This window comes from Oncorhynchus gorbuscha, linkage group LG15 (assembly GCF_021184085.1).
Source record: "Oncorhynchus gorbuscha isolate QuinsamMale2020 ecotype Even-year linkage group LG15, OgorEven_v1.0, whole genome shotgun sequence".
Lineage (NCBI taxonomy): Eukaryota > Metazoa > Chordata > Actinopteri > Salmoniformes > Salmonidae > Oncorhynchus > Oncorhynchus gorbuscha.
In genome coordinates, this window is record NC_060187.1 from 9,418,222 (window position 1) to 9,441,653 (window position 23,432).

General features: G+C 42.3%; 1 protein-coding gene across 3 annotated transcripts in view; it reads right to left on the reverse strand.

The window, feature by feature from the left end:
- Positions 1 to 1,707: 1,707 nt before the first annotated feature.
- nr2f6b (nuclear receptor subfamily 2, group F, member 6b) overlaps positions 1,708 to 23,432 on the reverse strand; it is a 22,163-nt gene continuing 438 nt past the window's right edge. The window contains exons 1-5 of one of the 3 annotated variants that reach the window (XR_006832014.1): positions 23,159 to 23,432; positions 11,113 to 11,207; positions 5,995 to 6,576; positions 2,574 to 4,509; positions 1,708 to 2,516 (exon numbers count right to left, since the gene is read on the reverse strand). The exon at positions 23,159 to 23,432 is cut by the window's right edge and continues 436 nt beyond it. Coding sequence is in view for 2 of the 3 variants with exons in the window: in XM_046300073.1 (XP_046156029.1) it covers positions 4,235 to 4,509; positions 5,995 to 6,576; positions 11,113 to 11,207; positions 23,159 to 23,424 (1,218 nt within the window). In the remaining variant the exon portion in view is untranslated. Of the gene's footprint in view, positions 4,510 to 5,994; positions 6,577 to 11,112; positions 11,208 to 23,158 lie in introns of all 3 variants that reach the window. The other 2 variants (XM_046300074.1, XM_046300073.1) reach the window with 2 other exon arrangements.

Consider the following 23,432-nt stretch of genomic DNA (forward strand, 5'->3'; position numbering starts at 1 on the left):
AATCATGTAGTAACCAAAAAAGTGTTAAATCAAAATATATTTTATATTTGAGATTCTTCAAAGTAGCCACCCTTTGTCTTGTTGACAGCTTTACACACTCATGGCATTCTCTCAACCAGCTTCATGAGGTATTCTACAATGTAGAAGAAGAAAAAATGTAAATAAGAAAAACCCTTGAATGAGTAGGTATGTCAAAACTTTTGACTGGTACTGTATATATACATTTTTTTACATAATTCCACTTTGACATTATGGGGTAATGTGTGTAGATAAGTGACACAAAATCTAAATGTAATACATTTTAAATTCAGGCTGTAACACAACAAAATGTGGAAAAAGTCCAGGGGTGTGAATACTTTCTGAAGGCACTCGAGGCCCACACAATTATACCTACGGAGGAGCGGCTTCTATGAAGAAACTTTGAATGTCTTCGAACTTCAGAGAGTTTAACGTTGGACCAGAGATAGCTATCTAACAAGCTTGTGTGTGCATAGCGGCACCAGAATTCAAATAAAACAAGCCTTGCCTTTTTGTAGTTAATAAATCCTATGTGAAGCGTAATAACTATAGTATCCTTAACTAGCATCGAAAAAGTCAAACCATTCTTCTCAAATAAAAACTCTCTTCCTAATTTCTGAATCACATTTGTAACCTGGGGGCTACCTGGGGGCTACAGTAGACTATGCTTCGGAGGGGAGGGGCTACAGTAGACTATGCTTTGGATGGGAGGGGCTACAGCTATGCTTCGGAGGGGAGGGGCTACAGCTATGCTTCAGAAGGGAGGGGCTACAGCTATGCTTCGGAGGGGAGGGGCTACAGTAGCTTTGGATGGGAGGGGCTACAGCTATGCTTTGGAGGGGAGGGGCTACAGCTATGCTTCGGGGGGGAGGGGCTACAGCTATGCTTCGGAAGGGAGGGGCTACAGCTATTCTTCGGAGGGGAGGGGCTACAGAAACACTTTGGAGGGGAGGAGCTACAGTAGACTATGCTTTGGATGGGAGGGGCTACAGAAACACTTCGGAGGGGCAGGTAGCCTACATTACATGCACACACACTGGCAAGGATGTCCAGCTGGCAGGCATAGTGAGGGCTTTGCATAGGCGTTTTTGTGGGTCTGGAAAAAAATGACCGGAACATAAAATAACATTAATAGCCTTTTCCTGGTGGCCTAATGGGTGAAATGTAATAACTTCATAATTAATACACTATTTTTGTTTTTACGGCCTAAAAACCGGTGTTTCTATGTCAAACGGTTTTGTTATATTTCAGTTTTCTGTGATGTATGTAAAGTGCAATATTGGGATGCAATCTCAAAATGTAAAACATTTCAACTCTGTATCTGACATGGTACAGGCGTCTTCTTTTTATTAAGGCCCTAACCATGTGTGTGAGGTGTATACTTTTGTTTCCAAGTACATTTGTTTAAGACTACCCAGAAACACTCTGCGTGACCCTCATTTAGCCCACTGCAGTAAAAAGTTAACCGGTTCCCATGCTTTTAAAATAACAGTTCTGTTCAAGAAAACACTTCCATTCCATGTTCTGATTCTGTTCCCTGAACCTGTTCCAACCCCTTGTGTTAAAGCAGTTTATGCCACTATTAACACAGCCATGTCTATACTGTAATGCATTTTTAATGATGCCCGTTGTCCTGCTTTGTGGATAGTCTGTCTATCAGTCGCTAACCGAAAGCATTCTCAAATCAACCACAGTAAGAGTACTTATACTTTATTTTTAGTAATGCAAAAATAGCCATGGTCAGCAGTAGCAATTTTCTTTACATTTTGGTTTGACATCGCAATAAAAACTTCTTATTCTTATGTAGAACTACACAATGAAGTCGTTAGTCAAAATCCCATCAGATTCTTTGATTTCAGTATTCATACGTCCACTCTGCGTCCACTCTGAGTAAGTCATTTGGCAAAAAAAAGAACAAAAAACGAAGCATGGTCACATGAAATTGCAGTCCAGGCCAATATCACTAAGAGTATGCACATAGCCTTGTGCACTGTACCGTAGTTTTACTGTTAATACACAGCATACCCTTTAGTCCTTAAAGGGGTCTGTACCTTTAGTTACATTGTATGACGATCACATGAAATGTCTGATCTGAAAGCAACCGCTTCCCCTAGCCCCCGACCCTTCTGGTCTAAGCAGTACGGTCATGGCTCCACCTAGCCTTCCCCTAACCCCCTACCCTTCAGGTCTAAGCAGTACGGTCACGGCTCCACCTAGCCTTCCCCTAGCCCCCTACCCTTCAGGTCTAAGCAGTAGGGTCACGGCTCCACCTAGCCTTCCCCTAGCCCCCTACCCTTCAGGTTTAAGCAGTACGGTCACGGCTCCACCTAGCCTTCCCCTAGCCCCCTACCCTTCAGGTCTAAGCAGTACGGTCACGGCTCCACCTAGCCTTCCCCTAGCCCCCTACCCTTCAGGTCTAAGCAGTACGGTCACGGCTCCACCTAGCCTTCCCCTAGCCCCCTACCCTTCAGGTCTAAGCAGTACGGTCACGGCTCCACCTAGCCTTCCCCTAGCCCCCTACCCTTCAGGTCTAAGCAGTACGGTCACGGCTCCACCTAGCCTTCCTCTAGCCCCCTATACATTCACCTCTGCTAGCTTGTGCAAGTTTTCGGGCACCATAGCATGTACTGTAGCATGTATGCTATTGCTTATACTATGGAGAGAGCCCGCTATTTGCATAACATTCAGAGATTTAACATGACCACATTTGCATAATGTACACATGACATTTTACACTATAAGCTCAACATGAGAGTAAATCAAACTCAACGATTTACATGAATAGAGAGCTCAGGACAAAACACAATACAATGGCAGTATGTGGCTGTGGCTTCATAATCCCTGTGTCTGAATCTCAAATGGCACCCTATTCCTTTCACAGTGCACTACGTTTGAGTACCAGAGCCCTATGCACTGTAGCTAAGGGGAATAGGGTCCCACATGAGACCCAGGGGCCTAACACAGCAGCCAGAGAGACACACAGAGCCTGGGGTCAGAGTCGCGTGGGGCGCCATGGGGACAGAGGTAGTAGTGGCACTGGGCCTTGAGTTACAGTCTGTGTTTCAGAGGCCTGTTCTGTGTTTCAGAGCCCTGTTCTGTGTTTCAGAGGCCTGTTCTGTGTTTCGGAGCCCTGTTCTGTGTTCCAGAGCCCTGTTCTGTGTTTCAGAAGCCCTGTTCTGTGTTCCAGAGCCCTGTTCTGTGTTCCAGAGCCCTGTTCTGTGTTTCAGAGCCCTGTTCTGTGTTTCAGAGGCGTGTTCTGTGTTTCAGAGCCCTGTTCTGTATTCCAGAGTCATGTTCTGTGTTTCAGAGGCCTGTTCTGTTTTTCAGAGGCCTGTTCTGTTTTTCAGAGGCCTGTTCTGTGTTCCAGAGCCCTGTTCTGTGTTCCAGAGCCCTGTTCTGTGTTTCAGAGCCCTGTTCTGTGTTTCAGAGCCCTGTTCTGTGTTCAAGAGCCACATTCTGTGTTTCAGAGCCCTGTTCTGTATTCCAGAGTCATGTTCTGTGTTTCAGAGCCCTGTTCTGTATTTTCGGAGCCCTGTTCTGTGTTCCGGAGCCCTGTTCTGTGTTCCAGAGTCCTGTTCTGTGTTTCAGAGCCCTGTTCTGTATTCTAGAACCATGTTCTGTGTTCTAGAACCCTGTTCTCTGTTTCAGAGCCCTGTTCCGTGTTGTGTAGCCCTGTTCTGTGTTCCGGAGCCCTGTTCTGTGTTTCAGAGCCCCGTTCTGTGTTCCAGAGCCCCGTTCTGTGTTTCAGAGCCCTGTTCTGTGTTTCAGAACCCTGTTCTGTGTTTCAGAGCCCTATTCTGTGTTCTAGAACCCTGTTCTGTGTTTCAGAGCCCTGTTCTGTGTTCCAGAGCCCTGTTCTGTGTTTCAGAGCCCTGTTCTGTGTTTCAGAGCCCTGTTCTGTGTTCTAGAACCCTGTTCTGTGTTTCAGACAGGTCATTCAGAGAGGTCATGATACAGATCAGGAAATATACTCCAAGACAAATTAATAATTTCCTTGGAATACACGGACAGCTAAACTACCAATGGTGTGATTCCAGCTCCATTCACTGGAAGCTCAGTGTTTGACTCTGTGTGAGTGAGTAGCAATATAGTCCTCCTCTACTAAATCCTTAAGAATTTAGACATTAATGACATCAGTGGCTAATCCCTCTCCATCCCATTCTGGGTTCCAATTTCCAGGTTCCTCCAGGGTCCTGTGGGTCCCAGGCTCCTGTCCTCACTGCCCAGGGACGTAAGGCCAGCTAATGGAGCTCCCAGAGAGTTGCATGTCCCTGATGAGGGTCTCGATGGGCGTCTTGCCCACCAGGCGCATAAAGAACAGCTGGGAGATGAGGTTGGCGGGCACGGCCCTGAGGGCAGGCAGGCGGAGGAGCAGACGGCCGAAGCGCTGGGGTTGACCCGGGTACTGCATCCTCTCGTACTCCATCAGAGCCACCTGGGCCTTCTCCTGCAGAGACTCTACGTGGATGGGGTCTGTCAGACCACACGCATCTGAAGAGGACAACAGAGGACACACAGACAGACGTAAGCATGGATTTAAAGTCAATCAGAAGTTCAGAAATGGTTGGTGCTACAATGGAGAACACAGGCAAGAGCTACAGTGGAGGAGAAAATTATGTCTCACACAGCCTGAGATCAATGAGACATGCTGACTGAAAGAGCAGATGTACTATTGCAGAGTTGTAGGTCCATATTTCTCATTTGGACAGAGATATAATGCTTTAAAAGGCTGTTCATATGAGAAATGCTGACCTATAGACTGACTTTAGAATCTGCATGACTCATTTTGTCTAGATTGAAATACTAGTGGGAGTAAAAATGAACACTCATTCCAAAGTTATGAGCCTGGGCTTGTATCCCACTTCCTCCCATATTCTCTCTTTCTAATCTGAGAGCAGGGAAGAGTTACAGTGACCTCAGAAAGTATTCACACCCCTTGACTTTTTCAAAAATGTGTTGTTGTCACGTCCTGACCTTAGTACCTTTTTTATGACTCTATTTTAGTTTGGTCAGGGCGTGAGTTCGGGTGGGCATTCTATATTTTTGTTCTATGTTTTGTATTTCTGTGTTTGGCCTGGTATGGTTCCCAATCAGAGGCAGCTGTCAATCGTTGTCTCTGATTGAGAACCATACTTAGGTGTTTGTGGGTAGTTGTTTTCTGTTTAGTGTGTTTTGCACCTGACGGAGCTGTTTCGGTGGTTTCATTTTTCCTTCTCTTGTTGTTTTGGTATTGAAGTGTTCTGTTCTATTAAATATCATGAACACTTACCACGCTGCATATTGCATTTACATTTACATTTAAGTCATTTAGCAGACGCTCTTATCCAGAGCGACTTACAAATTGGTGCATTCACCTTATGACATCCAGTGGGACAGTCACTTAACAATAGTGCATCTAAAACTTAGGGGGGGTGGGGTGAGAGGGATTACTTAACCTATCCTAGGTATTCCTTAAAGAGGTGGGGTTTCAGGTGTCATATTGTTCCCATCTCTCCTCGTCAGAGGAGGACGAATCCCGTTACAGTTGTTACAAAGTGGGATTAAAATTGATTTAATTGTCATTTCTTACTAAAAATACTAAAACACTAATATATATTGATGAGATAAGTATTCAACCCCCTGCGTCAACACATGTTAGAATCACCTTTGGAAGAGATTACAGCTGTGAGGGTTTCTGGGTAAGTCTTTAAGAGCTGTGAGATTTTCAAGCAGATTAAAGTCAAAACTGTAACTCAACTTCAATGTCTTCTTTACTGTCTTCTTGGTAAGTAGATTTGGCCTTATTGTCCTGCTAAAAGGTGAATTCATCTCCCAGTGTCTGTATAGGGGTTTTGGTTTGGGCCTTAGAGAGACGACCAACCAGTACACTGACCTGGAGACAGGAGGGTGGTGGCCTTAGAGAGACGACCAACCAGTACACTGACCTGGAGACAAGAGGGCGATGGCCTTAGAGAGACGACCAACCAGTACACTGACCTGGAGACAAGAGGGCGATGGCCTTGAGGCAGCTGTACTCTGCCGAGTCCACCTGAAGTCGGGTCAGCTTGTCCACCTGGTCCTGGAACACCCTCACCTGGTCCATGAAGGACACCACCCTCTCTGCTGACATGGGCGAGGAGTGGAAGCCGGCGGCGGCCAGCAGTGGGGCCATGTGTAGGGGCAGGGCGGACTGGGCTGCGTTCAGGATGAACAGCTCGCTCCAGCTCAGTCTCAGCAGAGCCACCTGCTCAGAGACGGGCAGCTCAGGGAAGTAGGGGATGTTTCTGGCCCACTCGATGGTGCTGAAGAGGAGGCGTGCCGCCAGCTCACAGATGTTGTCGATGCCCATGACGGAGCCTCCTCCAGCACCTTGCATCTGCTGCTGCTGGCCATACTGGGGACCATAGCGGCTGCTGGGGTACGGTTCAGCACGGAGCAGCTGGGAGATGAGCTCAGACACAGGCTGGCCGTTGAAGAATTCGCCCCCTACTGGCCCGGCCCCAGTACCACCACCTCCGCCGACCAAAGAAGTGGGACTGATGCCTGAGTGGGATGGAGGGATACGTCCACGCTGGACTGCTGGAGGGAAGAGAGAGAGGGAGGAGAGGGGAAGAGGGGGAGAGAAAGGGCTTTGTAGAGGTTATAGAGGCTGATGTAAAATAGGGGACTTTTTAAACTTTTTTTTTGATTTGGGAAGGGATGTTAAACTTTTTCTTTTGAGTTGGGAAGGGTAGTGTGTTTTTTTATTGTGCACAGAGGAGCATGGTGTTTTTTTCCCTGGTTTACATTGACACTTCTGCAGGTTTTACTAAATCATTACCAGGTTTTACTAAATCATTACCAGGTTTTACTAAATCATTACAGGTTTTACTAAATCATTACCAGGTTTTACTAAATCATTACCAGGTTTTACTAAATCATTACCAGGTTTTACTAAATCATTACCAGGTTTCACTAAATCATTACCAGGTTTTACTAAATCATTACCAGGTTTTACTAAATCATTACCAGGTTTTACTAAATCAATACCAGGTTTTACTAAATCATTACCAGGTTTTACTAAATCATTACCAGGTTTTACTAAATCATTACCAGGTTTTACTAAATCATTACCAGGTTTCACTAAATCATTAGAGGTTTCACTAAATCATTACAGGTTTTACTAAATCATTACCAGGTTTCACTAAATCATTACAGGTTTTACTAAATCATTACCAGGTTTTACTAAATCATTACCAGGTTTTACTAAATCATTACCAGGTTTTACTAAATCATTACCAGGTTTTACTAAATCATTACCAGGTTTTACTAAATCATTACCAGGTTTCACTAAATCATTACCAGGTTTTACTAAATCATTACCAGGTTTTACTAAATCATTACCAGGTTTCACTAAATCATTAGAGGTTTCACTAAATCATTACAGGTTTTACTAAATCATTACCAGGTTTCACTAAATCATTACAGGTTTTACTAAATCATTACCAGGTTTTACTAAATCATTACCAGGTTTTACTAAATCATTACCAGGTTTTACTAAATCATTACCAGGTTTTACTAAATCATTACCAGGTTTTACTAAATCATTACCAGGTTTCACTAAATCATTACAGGTTTTACTAAATCATTACCAGGTTTTACTAAATCATTACAGGTTTTACTAAATCATTACCAGGTTTTACTATAACATGTCTTCCACCCTAGACACATTTTCTCATCTGTTTGCATGAGTCTCCCCTATATTAAGGTGTTTTAGTGCTTCCAAAACGTTTACTACATCACAGGTAAGTATAGTCTAGTCTAACAGTCTAACCTGTCCTCTATCCACCATTCATAGTGACAATAGTGATAGGTGGATTGTTTGCCCAGATCTATAATATGCTAACTAGCATCAAACCACACATACAATCATTCAAAGCTGCACCAATGTTTTATGTAAGCGGAGAGGCCAGGTACGTCATTGCGCATGAAAGAACAATGAAGACATGAGACACTCAGCTCAAAACGCTTCCTTAATGATCATGTTTAGGGACAATTCACATATCCTCCCTAGACGAGCCGTGCAACAAATAACTGCATGATGGTTTTCAAGTGAGAACAACATTCCACTCTAGGCTGTAAACTGCATTGAAAATGTCATTTGAATAATGGAGCGAAAGCCCTATAATTTGAATATTTCATTCCATTAATTTAATTTGGATCAGTTCTGGGTCTAGAGAGACATAATGAGATGCGCTGTCATAATGTTCCCAGGAAAGTCATGCTCACTCTGCCTCCAATATAGCCAAAATATTTGTCCTTTCACTTTTCAAAATGTATTTCCTTTTAGGTGTGGCATAAACACAACCACGGTCTCAATGTTTTAATCTGATTAGGCTATTTAAAAATGATCCTGTAGGAATCGTCCAAAATAAAATTCCAGCATCCAAAACTGTTCAGATTGTGGTGTTGAAAACGCAAACTATGAAGTTGAAGCTCCCCCAAGTCGGTATGCTTTGCTTATTGGTTGTGGTGCATTGGTGGAAAAATTGTTGCATATATTTTCTATAAATATAGCATCAACATTTTGAAAATTGGATTTCCACCTTAGGATTTTCTTGCAAGACGAAAGATATGCTGACAGAGCTGTAGATGCCTAGCCCAAGGGTTTCCCAAACTGGGTCCTGGGGCCCCCTCGTGCACATTTAGTTTTCTTCTGCCCTAACACTACACAGCTGATTCAAATAATAAACTAATCATCAAGCTTTGATAATTTAAATCCGCTGTGTAGTTTTAGAGCAAAAACCAACATGTGCACCACTTGGGGTCCCCAGGACCCAGTTTGGGAAATGCTGACCCAGCTGATTATTGTCTGCAGCTCTGATCGTAGTGGGGTGGCAGGTAGCCTAGTGGTTAGAGTGTTGGAACAGTAACCGAAAGGTTGCAAGATTGAATCCCGAGCTGACAAGGTAAACATCTGTCATTCTGAACAAGGCAGTTAACCCACTGTTCCTAGACCAGTTAACCCACTGTTCCTAGACCAGTTAACCCACTGTTCCTAGACCAGTTAACCCACTGTTCCTAGACCAGTTAACCCACTGTTCCTAGACCAGTTAACCCACTGTTCCTAGACCAGTTAACCCACTGTTCCTAGACCAGTTAACCCACTGTTCCCCTGAACAAGGCAGTTAACCCACTGTTCCTAGACCAGTTAACCCACTGTTCCTAGACCAGTTAACCCACTGTTCCTAGACCAGTTAACCCACTGTTCCTAGACCAGTTAACCCACTGTTCCTAGACCAGTTAACCCACTGTTCCTAGACCAGTTAACCCACTGTTCCTAGACCAGTTAACCCACTGTTCCTAGACCAGTTAACCCACTGTTCCTAGACCAGTTAACCCACTGTTCCTAGACCAGTTAACCCACTGTTCCCAGACCAGTTAACCCACTGTTCCTAGACCAGTTAACCCACTGTTCCTAGACCAGTTAACCCACTGTTCCTAGACCAGTTAACCCACTGTTCCTAGGCCGTCATTGAAAATAAGAATATTTTCTTAACTGACTTGCAGAGTTAAATAAAGATACATGTAGTGAAACTAATGAAACATGCAAGGAGAGTTAGCTTGTCCGTGGTGGTCGGCGGACCCTCAACCTCCTGGCCCGCAGCCTGCTGAAGTGTCGAAGTTGATATCCACATTTATAAACACAGGGTAGCTACAGTTACACTATATATACACAAAAGTACAGTATGTAGACACTCCTTCAAATGAGTGAATTGGCTATTTCAGGAGTGATGAGTCACGTTTCACCGTCTGATGGACAAATCTGGGTTTGGCGGATGCCAGGTAAATGCTACCTGCCCCAATGCCTAGTGCCAACTGTAAAGTTTGGTGGAGGAGGAATAATGGTCTGGGGCCTGTTTTTCATGGTTCGGGTTAGGCCCTGACCTCAATCCCATCGAACACCTTTGGGATGAATTGGAACGCCGACTGCGAGCCAGGCCTAATCACCCAACATCAGTGCCCGACCTATAATAATAATAATAATAATAATAATAATATATGCCATTTAGCAGACGCTTTTATCCAAAGCGACTTACAGTCATGTGTGCATACATTCTACGTATGGGTGGTCCCGGGAATCGAACCCACTACCCTGGCGTTACAAGCGCCATGCTCTACCAACTGAGCTACAGAAGGACCTCACTAATGCTCTTGTGGCTGAATGCAAGTCCCCACAGCAATGTTCCAACAGCTAGTGGAAAGCCTTCCCAGAAGAGTGGAGGCAGCTATAGCAGGAAAGGGGGGGACCAACTCCCTATTAATGCCCATGATTTTGGAATAAGATGTTCGACGAGCAGGTGTCCACATACTTTTGGTCATGTAGTGTATTTGTGGCCGTAAACACTATTGTGAGAGAGGGTGTCCAATTTTTTTTACAGTACAAGGGGAGGGTCATGTCAAAATATTTTTTACGTTGGGGAGGGGTGGAAGTCTTTTTTTTGAATGACCCCTCAAGTTGGACCCACCAACCGGCTAAGGTGATCCACGCGGTTCCAGGTAATGTGGAAACACTGTGGCCAGGCTTCGTCAGTGCTGTCGTTGGGTGACTCTGACCCCTGAATGAATATCCCTGCTGAATATAGCTCTGGGCTGGTGTCAGCTCAAAGCAGAATACAGGCTAGGTTATTCAACCTTCACACTGCCTGGGAAATGCCTCTGGCACCTATCCCTGAATGATACGCACTACGTAGTGGTACTTAGAGTCTAGGGGTCAAGAGTGTGTTGGTTAGAGGATAGAGCTAAACTGGTTTACAAATACTATGCCACATGATATAAGTATAAAACATGTTAGCGTTTATATGAAACTGTGAGACAGTTTTCCTCGCCCATTAACACCTTAAAATAGCGTTGGGGCTTTTAAAATTGAGCTTGATGTAGTTTACAGTGTAAATATGCAAATATTTTGGCCACCTGACAAGAGTTGTGAAATGTCGGCTCTGTTTATAACGGCAGGGGCAAACTATCTTGATGCAGTCAGTTAGGATATATGGAACATTTGAATTGGCCTCTGCTTTAGGCATGGTCTGACTGGCGGAGATGTTGTGCAATAGGTAAGATGGGATAGTTAGTTACCTTCTTTGCGCATGCCAACACGGAAGCATTTCTTCAGCCGGCAGTATTGGCACTGGTTGCGGTGATGCTGGTCTATCTGGCATTCTCGATTCGACCTGCACAACAGCACATTAAACATAGAACTTAGAACGTGTTATCATAACGAACTTAGAACGTGTTATCATAACAAATTTAGAACATAGAACGTGTTATCATAACGAATTTAGAACATAGAACGTGTTATCATAACGAATTTAGAACATAGAACGTGTTATCATAACGAATTTAGAACATAGAACGTGTTATCATAACGAATTTAGAACATAGAACGTGTTATCATAACGAATTTAGAATGTGTTATCATAACAAACTTAGAACGTGTTATCATTCACTCTACAATTTCTCTCTCTCTCTCTCTCTCTCTCTCTCTCTCTCTCTCTCTCTCTCTCTCTCTCTCTCTCTCTCTCTCTCTCTATCCCTGTATAGCTGTGTAGGCCAGTATAGCTGTATTCAACTGGGCATACACTGGTTGGATCAATATTGTTTCCACATCATTTCAATGAAATTACTCCATGAGGGAGGCAAAAGGGTGCTTAGCCCGCTCAGTTGAAACTTGTGCCTCCTCAGTTTTAGTTGTATGTCGCTCTATAAAAATTACTAAAAAGTTCAAATGATTTGAGTGATAGGTTGGCACAAAATCTGTATCTCCACTGCGCTGTGTCAACACAATGGACACGGTGTGTGTAGGGGACTCTGGAAAGCCACTGGGGCAGGTAGGTATGATTCCTTTGGGTTTCCACAAAAAGCGGGGGGAAAACCCCTCTCATCTGTGGTAGGCTATGTGAATAACGAGGTACGACTCCGCCTGTAATATTATGATTTTGATTTATAACTGCGGGGGTCAAGTTTACTGTTGAAGCTGCTTCTCTCAACTCTGCCTCACGCCCCACCATTCCAGAGTTTAGTTAGCTTCTTAGTTAGCTGTAAAATACATTAGTGTTATTAGCCTTAGCCTATTTAGCTAGCTCGAACCAGCTAAACTGCCACAATGGATATCAGAAATTGGCTTTGCCAAAGTACCCAAACAAAGCCAAAAGGAGGAGAACGTCCAACCATCGAGGCCGCTGCCAAGCCTAGCAGCGCTAATGCCAACTGTTTGAATGCTTGAATAACAAGGTTACTACTTTCAGCATTTAGTTAGCATTATTTAGTTAGCAATATTAGGTAGCATTATTAAGTTAGCATTATTTCGTTAGCATTGTTTAGTTAGCATTATTTAGTTAGCATTATTTAGTTAGCATTATTTAGTTAGCATTGTTTAGTTAGCATTGTTTCATTAGCATTATTTAGTTAGCATTATTTAGTTAGCATTGTTTAGTTAGCATTATTTAGTTAGCATTGTTTAGTTAGCATTATTTAGGTAAGACAGCTGTGTGTATGGCTGCATTCACATATGCTGTTTGTAATAGGTGAATTATAGCCGATATTCATTGGCAAAACGGCCTTGCTTTGCCGTGTAAAATCATTGTACCATTGTGCTGAAACAGTGCAGTGGAGATGGGCTGGAGGTTTCGCGCCAACCTGTATCCTCAAAAGTCTCTTGGTTTACTGTCATATAGCGTGATATAAGCAGAATTCAATATCATTCCAACGCAAGAACCTAAATAAATGGTGCCCCCTCGCCGATTTCAACTGCCCGGTTACACACTTTATCCTGGCACGGATAGCTGTCTAGGCACGGGATCTGATAGCTGTGTAGGCACGGGGTCTGATAGCTGTGTAGGCACTGGGTCTGATAGCTGTCTAGGCACGGGGTCTGATAGCTGTGTAGGCACGGGATCTGATAGCTGTGTAGGCACTGGGTCTGATAGCTGTCTAGGCACGGGATCTGATAGCTGTGTAGGCACTGGGTCTGATAGCTGTGTAGGCACTGGGTCTGATAGTTGTCTAGGCACTGGGTCTGATAGCTGTGTAGGCACGGGGTCTGATAGCTGTGTAGGCACGGGGTCTAATAGCTGTCTAGGCACTGGGTCTGATAGCTGTCTAGGCACTCGGTCTGATAGCTGTCTAGGCACTCGGTCTGATAGCTGTCTAGGCACTGGGTCTGATAGCTGTGTAGGCACTGGGTCTGATAGCTGTCTAGGCACTCGGTCTGATAGCTGTCTAGGCACTCGGTCTGATAGCTGTCTAGGCACTGGGTCTGATAGTTGTCTAGGCACTGGGTCTGATAGCTGTCTAGGCCTGTATAGATGTCTAGATGTGTAGGCCTGTATAGATGTCTAGGCCTGTATAGATGTCTAGATGTGTAGGCCTGTATAGATGTCTAGGCCTGTATAGATGTCTAGATGTGTAGGCCTGTATAGATGTCTAGATGTGTAGGCCTGTATAGATGTCTAGATGTGTAGGCCTGTATAGATGTCTAGGCCTGTATAGATGTCTAGATGTGTAGGCCTGTATAGATGTCTAGATGTGTAGGCCTGTATAGATGTCTAGATGTGTAGGCCTGTATAGATGTCTAGATGTGTAGGCCTGTATAGATGTTTAGGCCTGTATAGATGTCTAGATGTGTAGGCCTGTATAGATGTCTAGGCCTGTATAGCCGTATAGCCTGTATAGCCGTATAGCCTGTATAATCTTGGTTTCATATTTTACTTCTGGGGGGGAATGTCCTGTATGATTCAACATGTAAGAAACAGATTAAGAGCATTTGAACCACTGTGTAGTAGACTGTACAGTAACAGGTCAATGGACAGAGAGAAGGGAAAGTTAACCATAGGAACGTTATCATTTGGTTCATTTGTAAAATGGCAGTATTCAATCTGAACTGGATAACAAGTAAGCGTAAATCTTCCCATGCAGCATTTTTGAGACAATGTGCTTATTTCACTTCACACTGTAAACATAGAGTAAACATAGAGTAAATGCTGTAAACATAGTGTAAACACTGTAATTATAGAGTAAACATAAAGTAAACATAGTGTAAACATAGTGTAAACACTGTAAACATAGAGTAAACAGAGTAAATGCTGTAAACATAAAGTAAACATAGTGTAAACACTGTAAACATAGAGTAAACATAGTGTAAACACTGTAAACATAGAGTAAACATAGTGTAAACACTGTAAACATAGAGTAAACATAGTGTAAACACTGTAAACATAGTGTAAACGCTGTAAACATAGTAAACACAGAGTAAACCTAGAGTAAACACTGTAAACATAGTGTCAACACAGTGTAAACACTGTAGACATAGTGTCAACATAGTGTAAACACTGTAAACATAGTGTAAACACTGTAAACATAGTGTAAACACTGTAAACATAAAGTAACCATAGTGTAAACATAGTGTAAACACTGTAAATATAGAGTAAACATAGTGTAAACACTGTAAACATAGAGTAAACCTAGTGTAAACACTGTAAACATAGAGTAAACATAGTGTAAACACTGTAAACATAGTGTAAACACTGTAAACATAGAGTAAACATAGAGTAAACATAGGGTAAACACTGTAAACATAGAGTAAACATAAAGAAAACGCTGTAAACATAGTGTAAACACTGTAAACATAGAGTAAACATAGTGTAAATGCTGTAAACATAGTGTAAACACTGTAAACATAGCATAAACACTGGAAACAGAGTAAACATAGCGTAAACACTGTAAACATAGAGTAAACACTCTAAACACTGTAAACATAGAGTAAACATAGTGTAAACACTGTAAACATAGCATAAACACTGGAAACAGAGTAAACATAGCGTAAACACTGTAAACATAGAGTAAACACTCTAAACACTGTAAACATAGAGTAAACATAGAGTAAACATAGGGTAAACACTGTAAATATAGTAAACGTAGAGTAAACCTAGAGTAAACACTGTAAACATAGTGTCAACACAGTGTAAACACTGTAGACATAGTGTCAACATAGTGTAAACACTGTCAACATAGTGTAAACACTGTAAACATAAAGTAAACATAGTGTAAACATAGTGTAAACACTGTAAATATAGAGTAAACATAGTGTAAACACTGTAAACATAGAGTAAACCTAGTGTAAACACTGTAAACATAGAGTAAACATAGTGTAAACACTGTAAACATAGTGTAAACACTGTAAACATAGAGTAAACAGAGTAAACATAGGGTAAACACTGTAAACATAGAGTAAACATAAAGAAAACGCTGTAAACATAGTGTAAACACTGTAAACATAGAGTAAACATAGTGTAAATGCTGTAAACATAGTGTAAACACTGTAAACATAGCATAAACACTGGAAACAGAGTAAACATAGCGTGAACACTGTAAACATAGAGTAAACACTCTAAACACTGTAAACATAGAGTAAGCATAGTGTAAACGCTGTAAACATAGTGTCAACATAGTGTAAACACTGTAAACATAGTGTAAACACTGTAAACATAGAGTAAATTCTGTAAACATAGTGTAAACACTGTAAACATAGAGTAAATGCTGTAAACATAGAGCAAACACTGTCAACATAGTATAAACACTGTCAACATAGTGTAAACACTGTCAACATAGTGTAAACACTGTCAACATAGTGTCAACACTGTAACCATAGTGTCAACACTGTAAACATAGTGTAAACACTGTCAACATAGTGTCAACATAGTGTCAACATAGTGTAAACACTGTCAACATAGTGTCAACACTGTCAACATAGTGTAAACACTGTCAACACTGTCAACACTGTCAACATAGTGTCAACACTGTCAACATAGTGTAAACACTGTCAACATAGTGTAAACACTGTCAACACTGTCAACATAGTGTCAACACTGTCAACATAGTGTCAACACTGTCAACATAGTGTCAACACTGCAACCACCAGCTCCATGAATCTAAACATGCATTCTTACATCACAGGACCAATATTTGTTTATCCCTGACAGCACTGAAACCTGTTTGGCAGCTTTTTAATTTAATATAGCCCTTAGATAGTAAACAATAAACAAAGTGTCATATTCCTCAGGAGTGTGATGTGGTAGTGCAGTTAATATATTATTGACTATAAACTAGGTGGGAGTGGGAAAGACACATTTGCCTTTCAATATGTATTTTGCCATGTGTATATTATACACCTGCAAATCTAAAACATAAACCTGAGTTAAAGCTGCAACACAGCCTAATCCAGAGTGGAATCCCCTAAGGGAAATATGATCTAACAAGTTACAGGTTCTATATTTATGCTGTACCTATAATTTATACAAAGGGTGTGTCTAATCCTGAATGCTGATTGGTTAAAACCCGCATTCCAGCCAGTGTCTATTCCACAAGTTACCACAGGCTAAATCTATGATTAAAATGCCTATTTACTCAGTTCCATCTGATTGCGCAATCCACTGTCTCTTCAGCCCAGCCAGGCAATTTATAAACTCGATGTCCACTATCTAAAGCATCTAGACATGATTTATTTTAGCCTAACATTTAGTTATCAACAGTGTAAACCTTGCTGTCTGTCTCTCCGATATTTGCAACATTGTATCAATATTCAAATTGGATTTCCAGCTGCCCCATAGTAATGAACATGTCGGGACTCGGGACGAGACAGACAGGCAACGTTTCTCCGCCAGTCAAAATCATGAATCAGCTGGCATAATCTTTATGGATATATACAAAGGAATGGAAATGGGAAAAAGTGCAGCTACTTTGCAGTCTTTCCAGCTTCAGTTTGAAGTGACTGTGTTAGCTGTGTTGTTGGCCAGCTCCTCTGAACAACAGTGTCCTGACGAGAGAGCACTTTTTTTTTATGCCAGGTGAAATTGCGCCTCAGTAGCTCATTGCTATGGATGTATCCAAATAAATGTCACTAGCAAACAGCTTAAACAAATGCAAATGTAGCTACTTTGCTGTTATTCTAGCTGCTTTTTTTATGTGACTGTACATTAGCTGTAGATGGCTAGCTAGCAAGCAAGAGATAAGAATGTTGCCAGCCAGTAAGGAAATGTAAACATTTAGAACGAATGACTTGGTCGCGTCCATAGATCCAGAACAAAAATACTGAACAACTGAATCACATCTCTAACCAACGACCAGCCGGCTTGGGTAGCAACCCTAGATTTTGTGTCGGGACTGTATCTTGTGGAAGGATGAAATAGTATGAATGAAATCCTAAAAAAATATATATATTTTTATCATTATTTGAATATGTTGGTAACCCGTTGTATAAAGGTGATAATGCCCTCATAGCCGGTGTTTGGAGGATATATTGATAAGGTTTGCAGCACCCGTGCCAATATGTCCTCCAAAACACCGGCTTCGAGGGCATTTTCACTTAAATGAACACCATGAACAGAATATGAATTTTTAAGATCCAAGTACACAGTAACTTTTGACATTAACTTGCGTGTTTCTTGTACTTTTTCTAAACATTATTTTTTAAATTATTATGTTATTGTTTTGCACATGAACATATTTTCTTGTGATTATACAGAGTGGCTGCACCTACCTGCAGAGACGCCAGGAAAACGTGTGGTGAGAGAATTTTCAATCAATTTTCAATCTTACCACACCACTTTCAAAGCAGCAGCACTTTTCAGCGCATTTTCACAGTTCTACATGTACCTGCCATGTCACAGTCTACCATTGAAACAATTGAAGACTAAAATGCAGAAAAATTGTGGCACTAGGCACCATTTAAAAAAAATATATGAGCATGGCCTTACTTGTATTTGTATTTATTATGGATCCCCATTAGTTCCTACCAAGGCAGCAGCTACTCTTCCTGGGGTTTATCATGGACCCCCATTAGTTCCTGCCAAGGCAGCACATACTCTTCCTGGGGTATATCATGGACCCCCATTAGTTCCTGCCAAGGCAGCAGCTACTCTTCCTGGGGTTTATTATGGATCCCCATTAGTTCCTGCCAAGGCAGCAGCTACTCTTCCTGGGGTTTATTATGGATCCCCATTAGTTCCTGCCAAGGCAGCAGCTACTCTTCCTGGGGTTTATTATGGATCCCCATTAGTTCCTGCCAAGGCAGCAGCTACTCTTCCTGGGGTTTATTATGGATCCCCATTAGTTCCTGCCAAGGCAGCAGCTACTCTTCCTGGGGTTTATTATGGATCCCCATTAGTTCCTGCCAAGGCAGCAGCTACGCTTCCTGGGGTTTATTATGGATCCCCATTAGTTCCTACCAAGGCAGCACATACTCTTCCTGGGGTTTATCATGGACCCCCATTAGTTCCTGCCAAGGCAGCACATACTCTTCCTGGGGTATATCATGGACCCCCATTAGTTCCTGCCAAGGCAGCAGCTACTCTTCCTGGGGTTTATTATGGATCCCCATTAGTTCCTGCCAAGGCAGCAGCTACTCTTCCTGGGGTTTATTATGGATCCCCATTAGTTCCTGCCAAGGCAGCAGCTACTCTTCCTGGGGTTTATTATGGATCCCCATTAGTTCCTGCCAAGGCAGCAGCTACGCTTCCTGGGGTTTATTATGGATCCCCATTAGTTCCTGCCAAGGCAGCAGCTACGCTTCCTGGGGTTTATTATGGATCCCCATTAGTTCCTGCCAAGGCAGCAGCTACTCTTCCTGGGGTTTATTATGGATCCCCATTAGTTCCTGCCAAGGCAGCAGCTACTCTTCCTGGGGTTCAGCAACATTAAAATAGTTATACAACTTTAAAAACATTACAACACATTCATAATATATTTCACAACACACTGTGTGCCCTCAGGCCCCTACTCTAATACCACATTCTACTGTTTGCATCAGTTACCAGATGTGGGATAGAGTTCCATGTAGTCATAGTCTGTTCTGGACTTGGGGACTGTGAAGAGACCTCTGGGGACATGTCTTGTAGGGTATGCATGGGTGTCTGAGCGGTGTGCTAGTCGTTTAAACAGACAGCTCAGTGCTTTCAACATGTCAATACCTCTCACAAATACAAGTAGTGATGAAGTCAATCTCTCCTCCACTTTGAGCCAGGAGAGATTGACATGCATATTATTAATGTTAGCTCTCTGTGTACATCCAAGGGCCAGCCGTGCTGCACTGTTCTGAGCCAATTGCAATTTTCCTAAGTCCCTCTTTGTAGCACCTGACCACACGACTGAACAGTAGTCCAGGTGCGACAAAACTAGAGCCTGTAGGACCTGCCTTGTTGATAGTGCTGTTAAGAAGGTAGAGTAGCTCTTTATTACGAACAGACTTCCCCCCATCTTACTACTTTTGTATCAATATGTTTTGACCATGACAGTTTACAATCCAGGGTTACTCCAAGCAGTTTAGTCACCTCAACTTGCTCAATTTCCACATGATTTATTACAAGATTTAGTTGAGGTTTAGGGTTTAGTGAATGATTTGTCTTAAATACAATGCTTTTAGTTTTGGAAATATTTAGGACTAACTTATTCCTTGCCACCCATTTGGAAACTAACTGCAGCTCTTTGTTAAGTGTTTCAGTCATTTCAGTTGCTGTAGTAGCTGATGTGTTTAGTGTTGAGTTATCCGCATACACAGACACACTGGATTTACTCAAAGCCAGTAGCATGTCGTTAGTAAACACTGAAGAATGTAAGGGGCCTAGACAGCTGCCTTGTGGAATTCCTGATTCTACCTGGATTCTGTTGGAGAGGCCTCCATTAAAGAACACCTTCTGTGTTCTGTTAGACAGATAACTATTTTTTCACAATATAGCAGGGGATGTAAAGCCATAATACATAGGTTTTTCCAGCAGCAGACTACGATTGATAATGTCTAAAGCGGCACTGAAGTCTAACAAAACAGTTCCAACAATCTTTTTATCATAAATTTCTCTCAGCCAATCATCAGTCATTTGTGTAAGTGCTGTGCTTGTTGAATGTCCTTATCTATAAGCATGCTGAAAGTCTGTTGTCAATTTGTTTACTGTAAAATAGCATTGGTATCTGGTCAAACACTATTTCTTCCAAAAACTTTACTACGGGTTGGTAACAGGCTTATTGGTCGGCTATTTGAGTCAGTAAAGGAGGCTTTAATACTCTAAGGTATCGGAATTACTTCTGCTTCCCTCCAGGCCTGAGGGCACACACTTTCTAGTATGCTTAAATTGAAGATATGGCAAATAGGAGAGACAATATCGTCCTCTATTATCCTCAGTAATCTTCCATCCAAGTTGTCAGATCCTGTTTGCTTGTCATTGTTGACAGACAACAATATTTTTTTTCACCTCTTCCGGACTCACTTTACGGAATTCAAACGTACAATTTTTGTCTATTAAAAATTTGGTCATATATACTTGGATGTGTCACACAAGCTCATAGATCGGACCCGCCGAGTGCTGAAGCGTAAGAGTTGTCTGTTGCTCGGATACAACATGTTCCAAACTGCCTCTGGAAGCAACGTCAACACATTGAACTGTTCGTCGGGAGCTTCATGAAATGGGTTTCCATGGCCAAGCAGCCGCACACAAGCCTAAGATCACCATGCGCAATGCCAAGCGTCAGCTGGAGTGGTGTAAAGCTCGCCGCCACTGGACTCTGGAGCAGTGGAAATCCGTTCGCTGGAGTGATGAGTCATTCTTTACAATCTGGCAGTCCGACAGACGAATCTGGGTTTGGCGGATGCCAGGAGAATGCTACCTGACCAAATGCACAGTGCCAATTGTTAAATTTGGTGGAGGAAGAATAATGGTCTGGGGTTGTTTTCATGGTTCGGCCTAGGCCCCTTAGTTCCAGTGAAGGGAAGTCTTAACGCTACAGCATACAATGACATTCTAGACAATTATATGCTTCCAACTTTGCCCTTTCTTGTTTCAGCATGATAATGCCCCCGTGCACAAAGCAAGATCCATACAGAAATGCTTTGTCGAGATCGGTGTGCAAGAACTTGACTGGCCTGCACAGAACCCTGACCTCAACCCCATCGAACACGAGTGGGATGAATTGGAACGCCGACTGCGAGCCAGGCCTAATCGCCCAACGCCAGTACCCGACCTCACTAATGCTCTTGTGGCTGAATGGAAGCAAGTTCTCGCAGCAAAGTTCCAACATCTAGTGGAAAGCCTTCCCAGAAGAGTGGAGGCTGTTATAGCAGCAAAGGAGGGGGGGACCAACTCCGTAATAATATCCATGATTTTGGAATGAAATGTTTCATGAGCAGGTGTCCACATACTTTTGGTCATGTAGTGTATCTCTCTCTCTCTCTCTTTCTGCTACTTCTCCTTCATTTGTAAATAAATGTTTTTGTTCAAAGCTGTTCAACTATTGTTTTTCTCTCTCTTTGAGTCATTTACTCACCACATTTTATACAATGCAGTGCTAGCTAGCTGTAGCTTATGCTTTCAGTATTAGATTCATTTTCTGATGCTCTGATTGGATGGACAACATGTCAGTTCATGCTGCAAGATTTCTGATAGGTTGGAGGACGTCCTCTGGAAAATGTCATAATTACTCAATAAGTCTATGGTAGGGGGTGAGAACCATGAGCCTCCTAGGTTTTGTATCGAAGTCAATGTGCCCAGAGGAGGATGGAAAATTGCTGTTCTCTGGCTACATAATTGATACTTCAAACTAATACTTAAGTCGTTTTTTTGGGGGTATCTGTCCTCTAATTTACTATTTATTTTTGGGAAAACTTTTACTTCACTACATTCCTAAAGAACAGAATGTACTTTTTACTCAATACATTTTCCCTGACACACATAAGTACTCTTTACATTTGGAATGTTAAGCAGGACAGGAAAATGGTCCAATTCACACACTTATCAAGAGAACACGTGGTTATCCCTACTGCCTCTGATATGGCGAACTCACTAAACACAAACGCTTCATTTGTAAATGATGTCTGAGTGTGTCCCTGGCTATCCATACATATTAAAAACAATAAAATGGTGCCATCAGTAAGTGATTTATACTTTTACTTTTAATACTTAAGTATATTTTTGCAATTTATTTACTTTTGATATTGAAGTATACTTAGAACCAAATACGTTTAGACTTTTACTCAAGTAGTATTTTACTTGATTAATTCAACTTTAGCTGGAGTCACTTTCTTTAAGGTATCTATACTTTTACTCAAGTATCACAATTGGGTACTTTTTCCACCCATGGTGCTGCCCTACAGAATGCTGTTGAGACTACTGTAGACCTTCATTGAAAAACAGTGTATTTTAATCAGTTATTTGGTGACGTGAATATATTTTGTATAGTTGTATCTAAAAAGGAAACCTTTTTTTTACGTTCCCACTATTTTTATTATAATGAAATTCACTGAGTAGCATGGTCCACCTCTTCCTTCTCTGACGAGCAGCCACTGCTGAGCAATATGATTGGCTATTCATTCAAGCACCACTTCGCTCTTGCGTATCACAATTTCTCGAGCACTGAGCAGTACGCTACGTAAATTGATAGCTACGTTTATAGCTACGTTTACACAGCAAAGGTGAGCTGTCCTTAGCAAAAAGAAGTGCCCGTCAATCTACTCGCCGAATTTATTTCATTTAGGCAAAGTGATTTACAAAAGTAAACATTCAATAGTGAACATACCAACAATGTGGTGGCTACTGTTGAAAGCAAAATAAAAATCACTGTAGCGTTGATCTTGACAAGCCTACTGTTGACAGGTCAGTATCTCTTTTGGTACGCCATTGTCTTAAAGGGGCAGCATCCTATTTTGAAATGTAAAACAAGACAAAAAACGTCTCAAAAAGACACAAACATGAATGTGATTCATTAATACCATGACATTCTAAAGATATAGAATAATGACTTGCATTGCTAAATTATATGAATCAGCTTTTTAATCACAATAGCCAAATGTAGCCTATTAATATCTGAATATAGAGAGGACGCATGCCAATCTATAGGCTCTGCATGACCCCAATCCGTTTAAAAAATACACCATGTACCCACCAGTAGAAATTCTGTTCGGGCAAGCAAGGTTTTTATCCAGATGGCCCGGTTGGGTTAAGTTTGAACCCTGTCATAGCCGACGAATAGGACCCAGAGTTTTACACAAAAAGGTCATGAGATCAAGAAAAACTCCAGGCCCCAGAAAAGATGTGCACAAATTTAGCCACAGCACTTTTGACCCAGTGGTGCCACCTCTGCCTACCTGCAGGAGTAGTTGAGGTTCCTTCTGATGCTCCTCTTGAAGAAGCTCTTACAGCCCTCGCAGGTGAACACCCCATAGTGTTTCCCACTGGACTTGTCCCCACACACCACGCAGTCCACCACGCACGCCTTGTCTTCGTCTCCCACCTCCACATCGCTCCCGGCCTGGGGCGAGCCCTCCTCATCTCCACGCAGGTAAGCCTTCTCCCCACCCAGTCCGTTGGTCTCCCGGTTAGGATTGCCCCATCCCCCGCTCACCATGGCCATATCTGAGC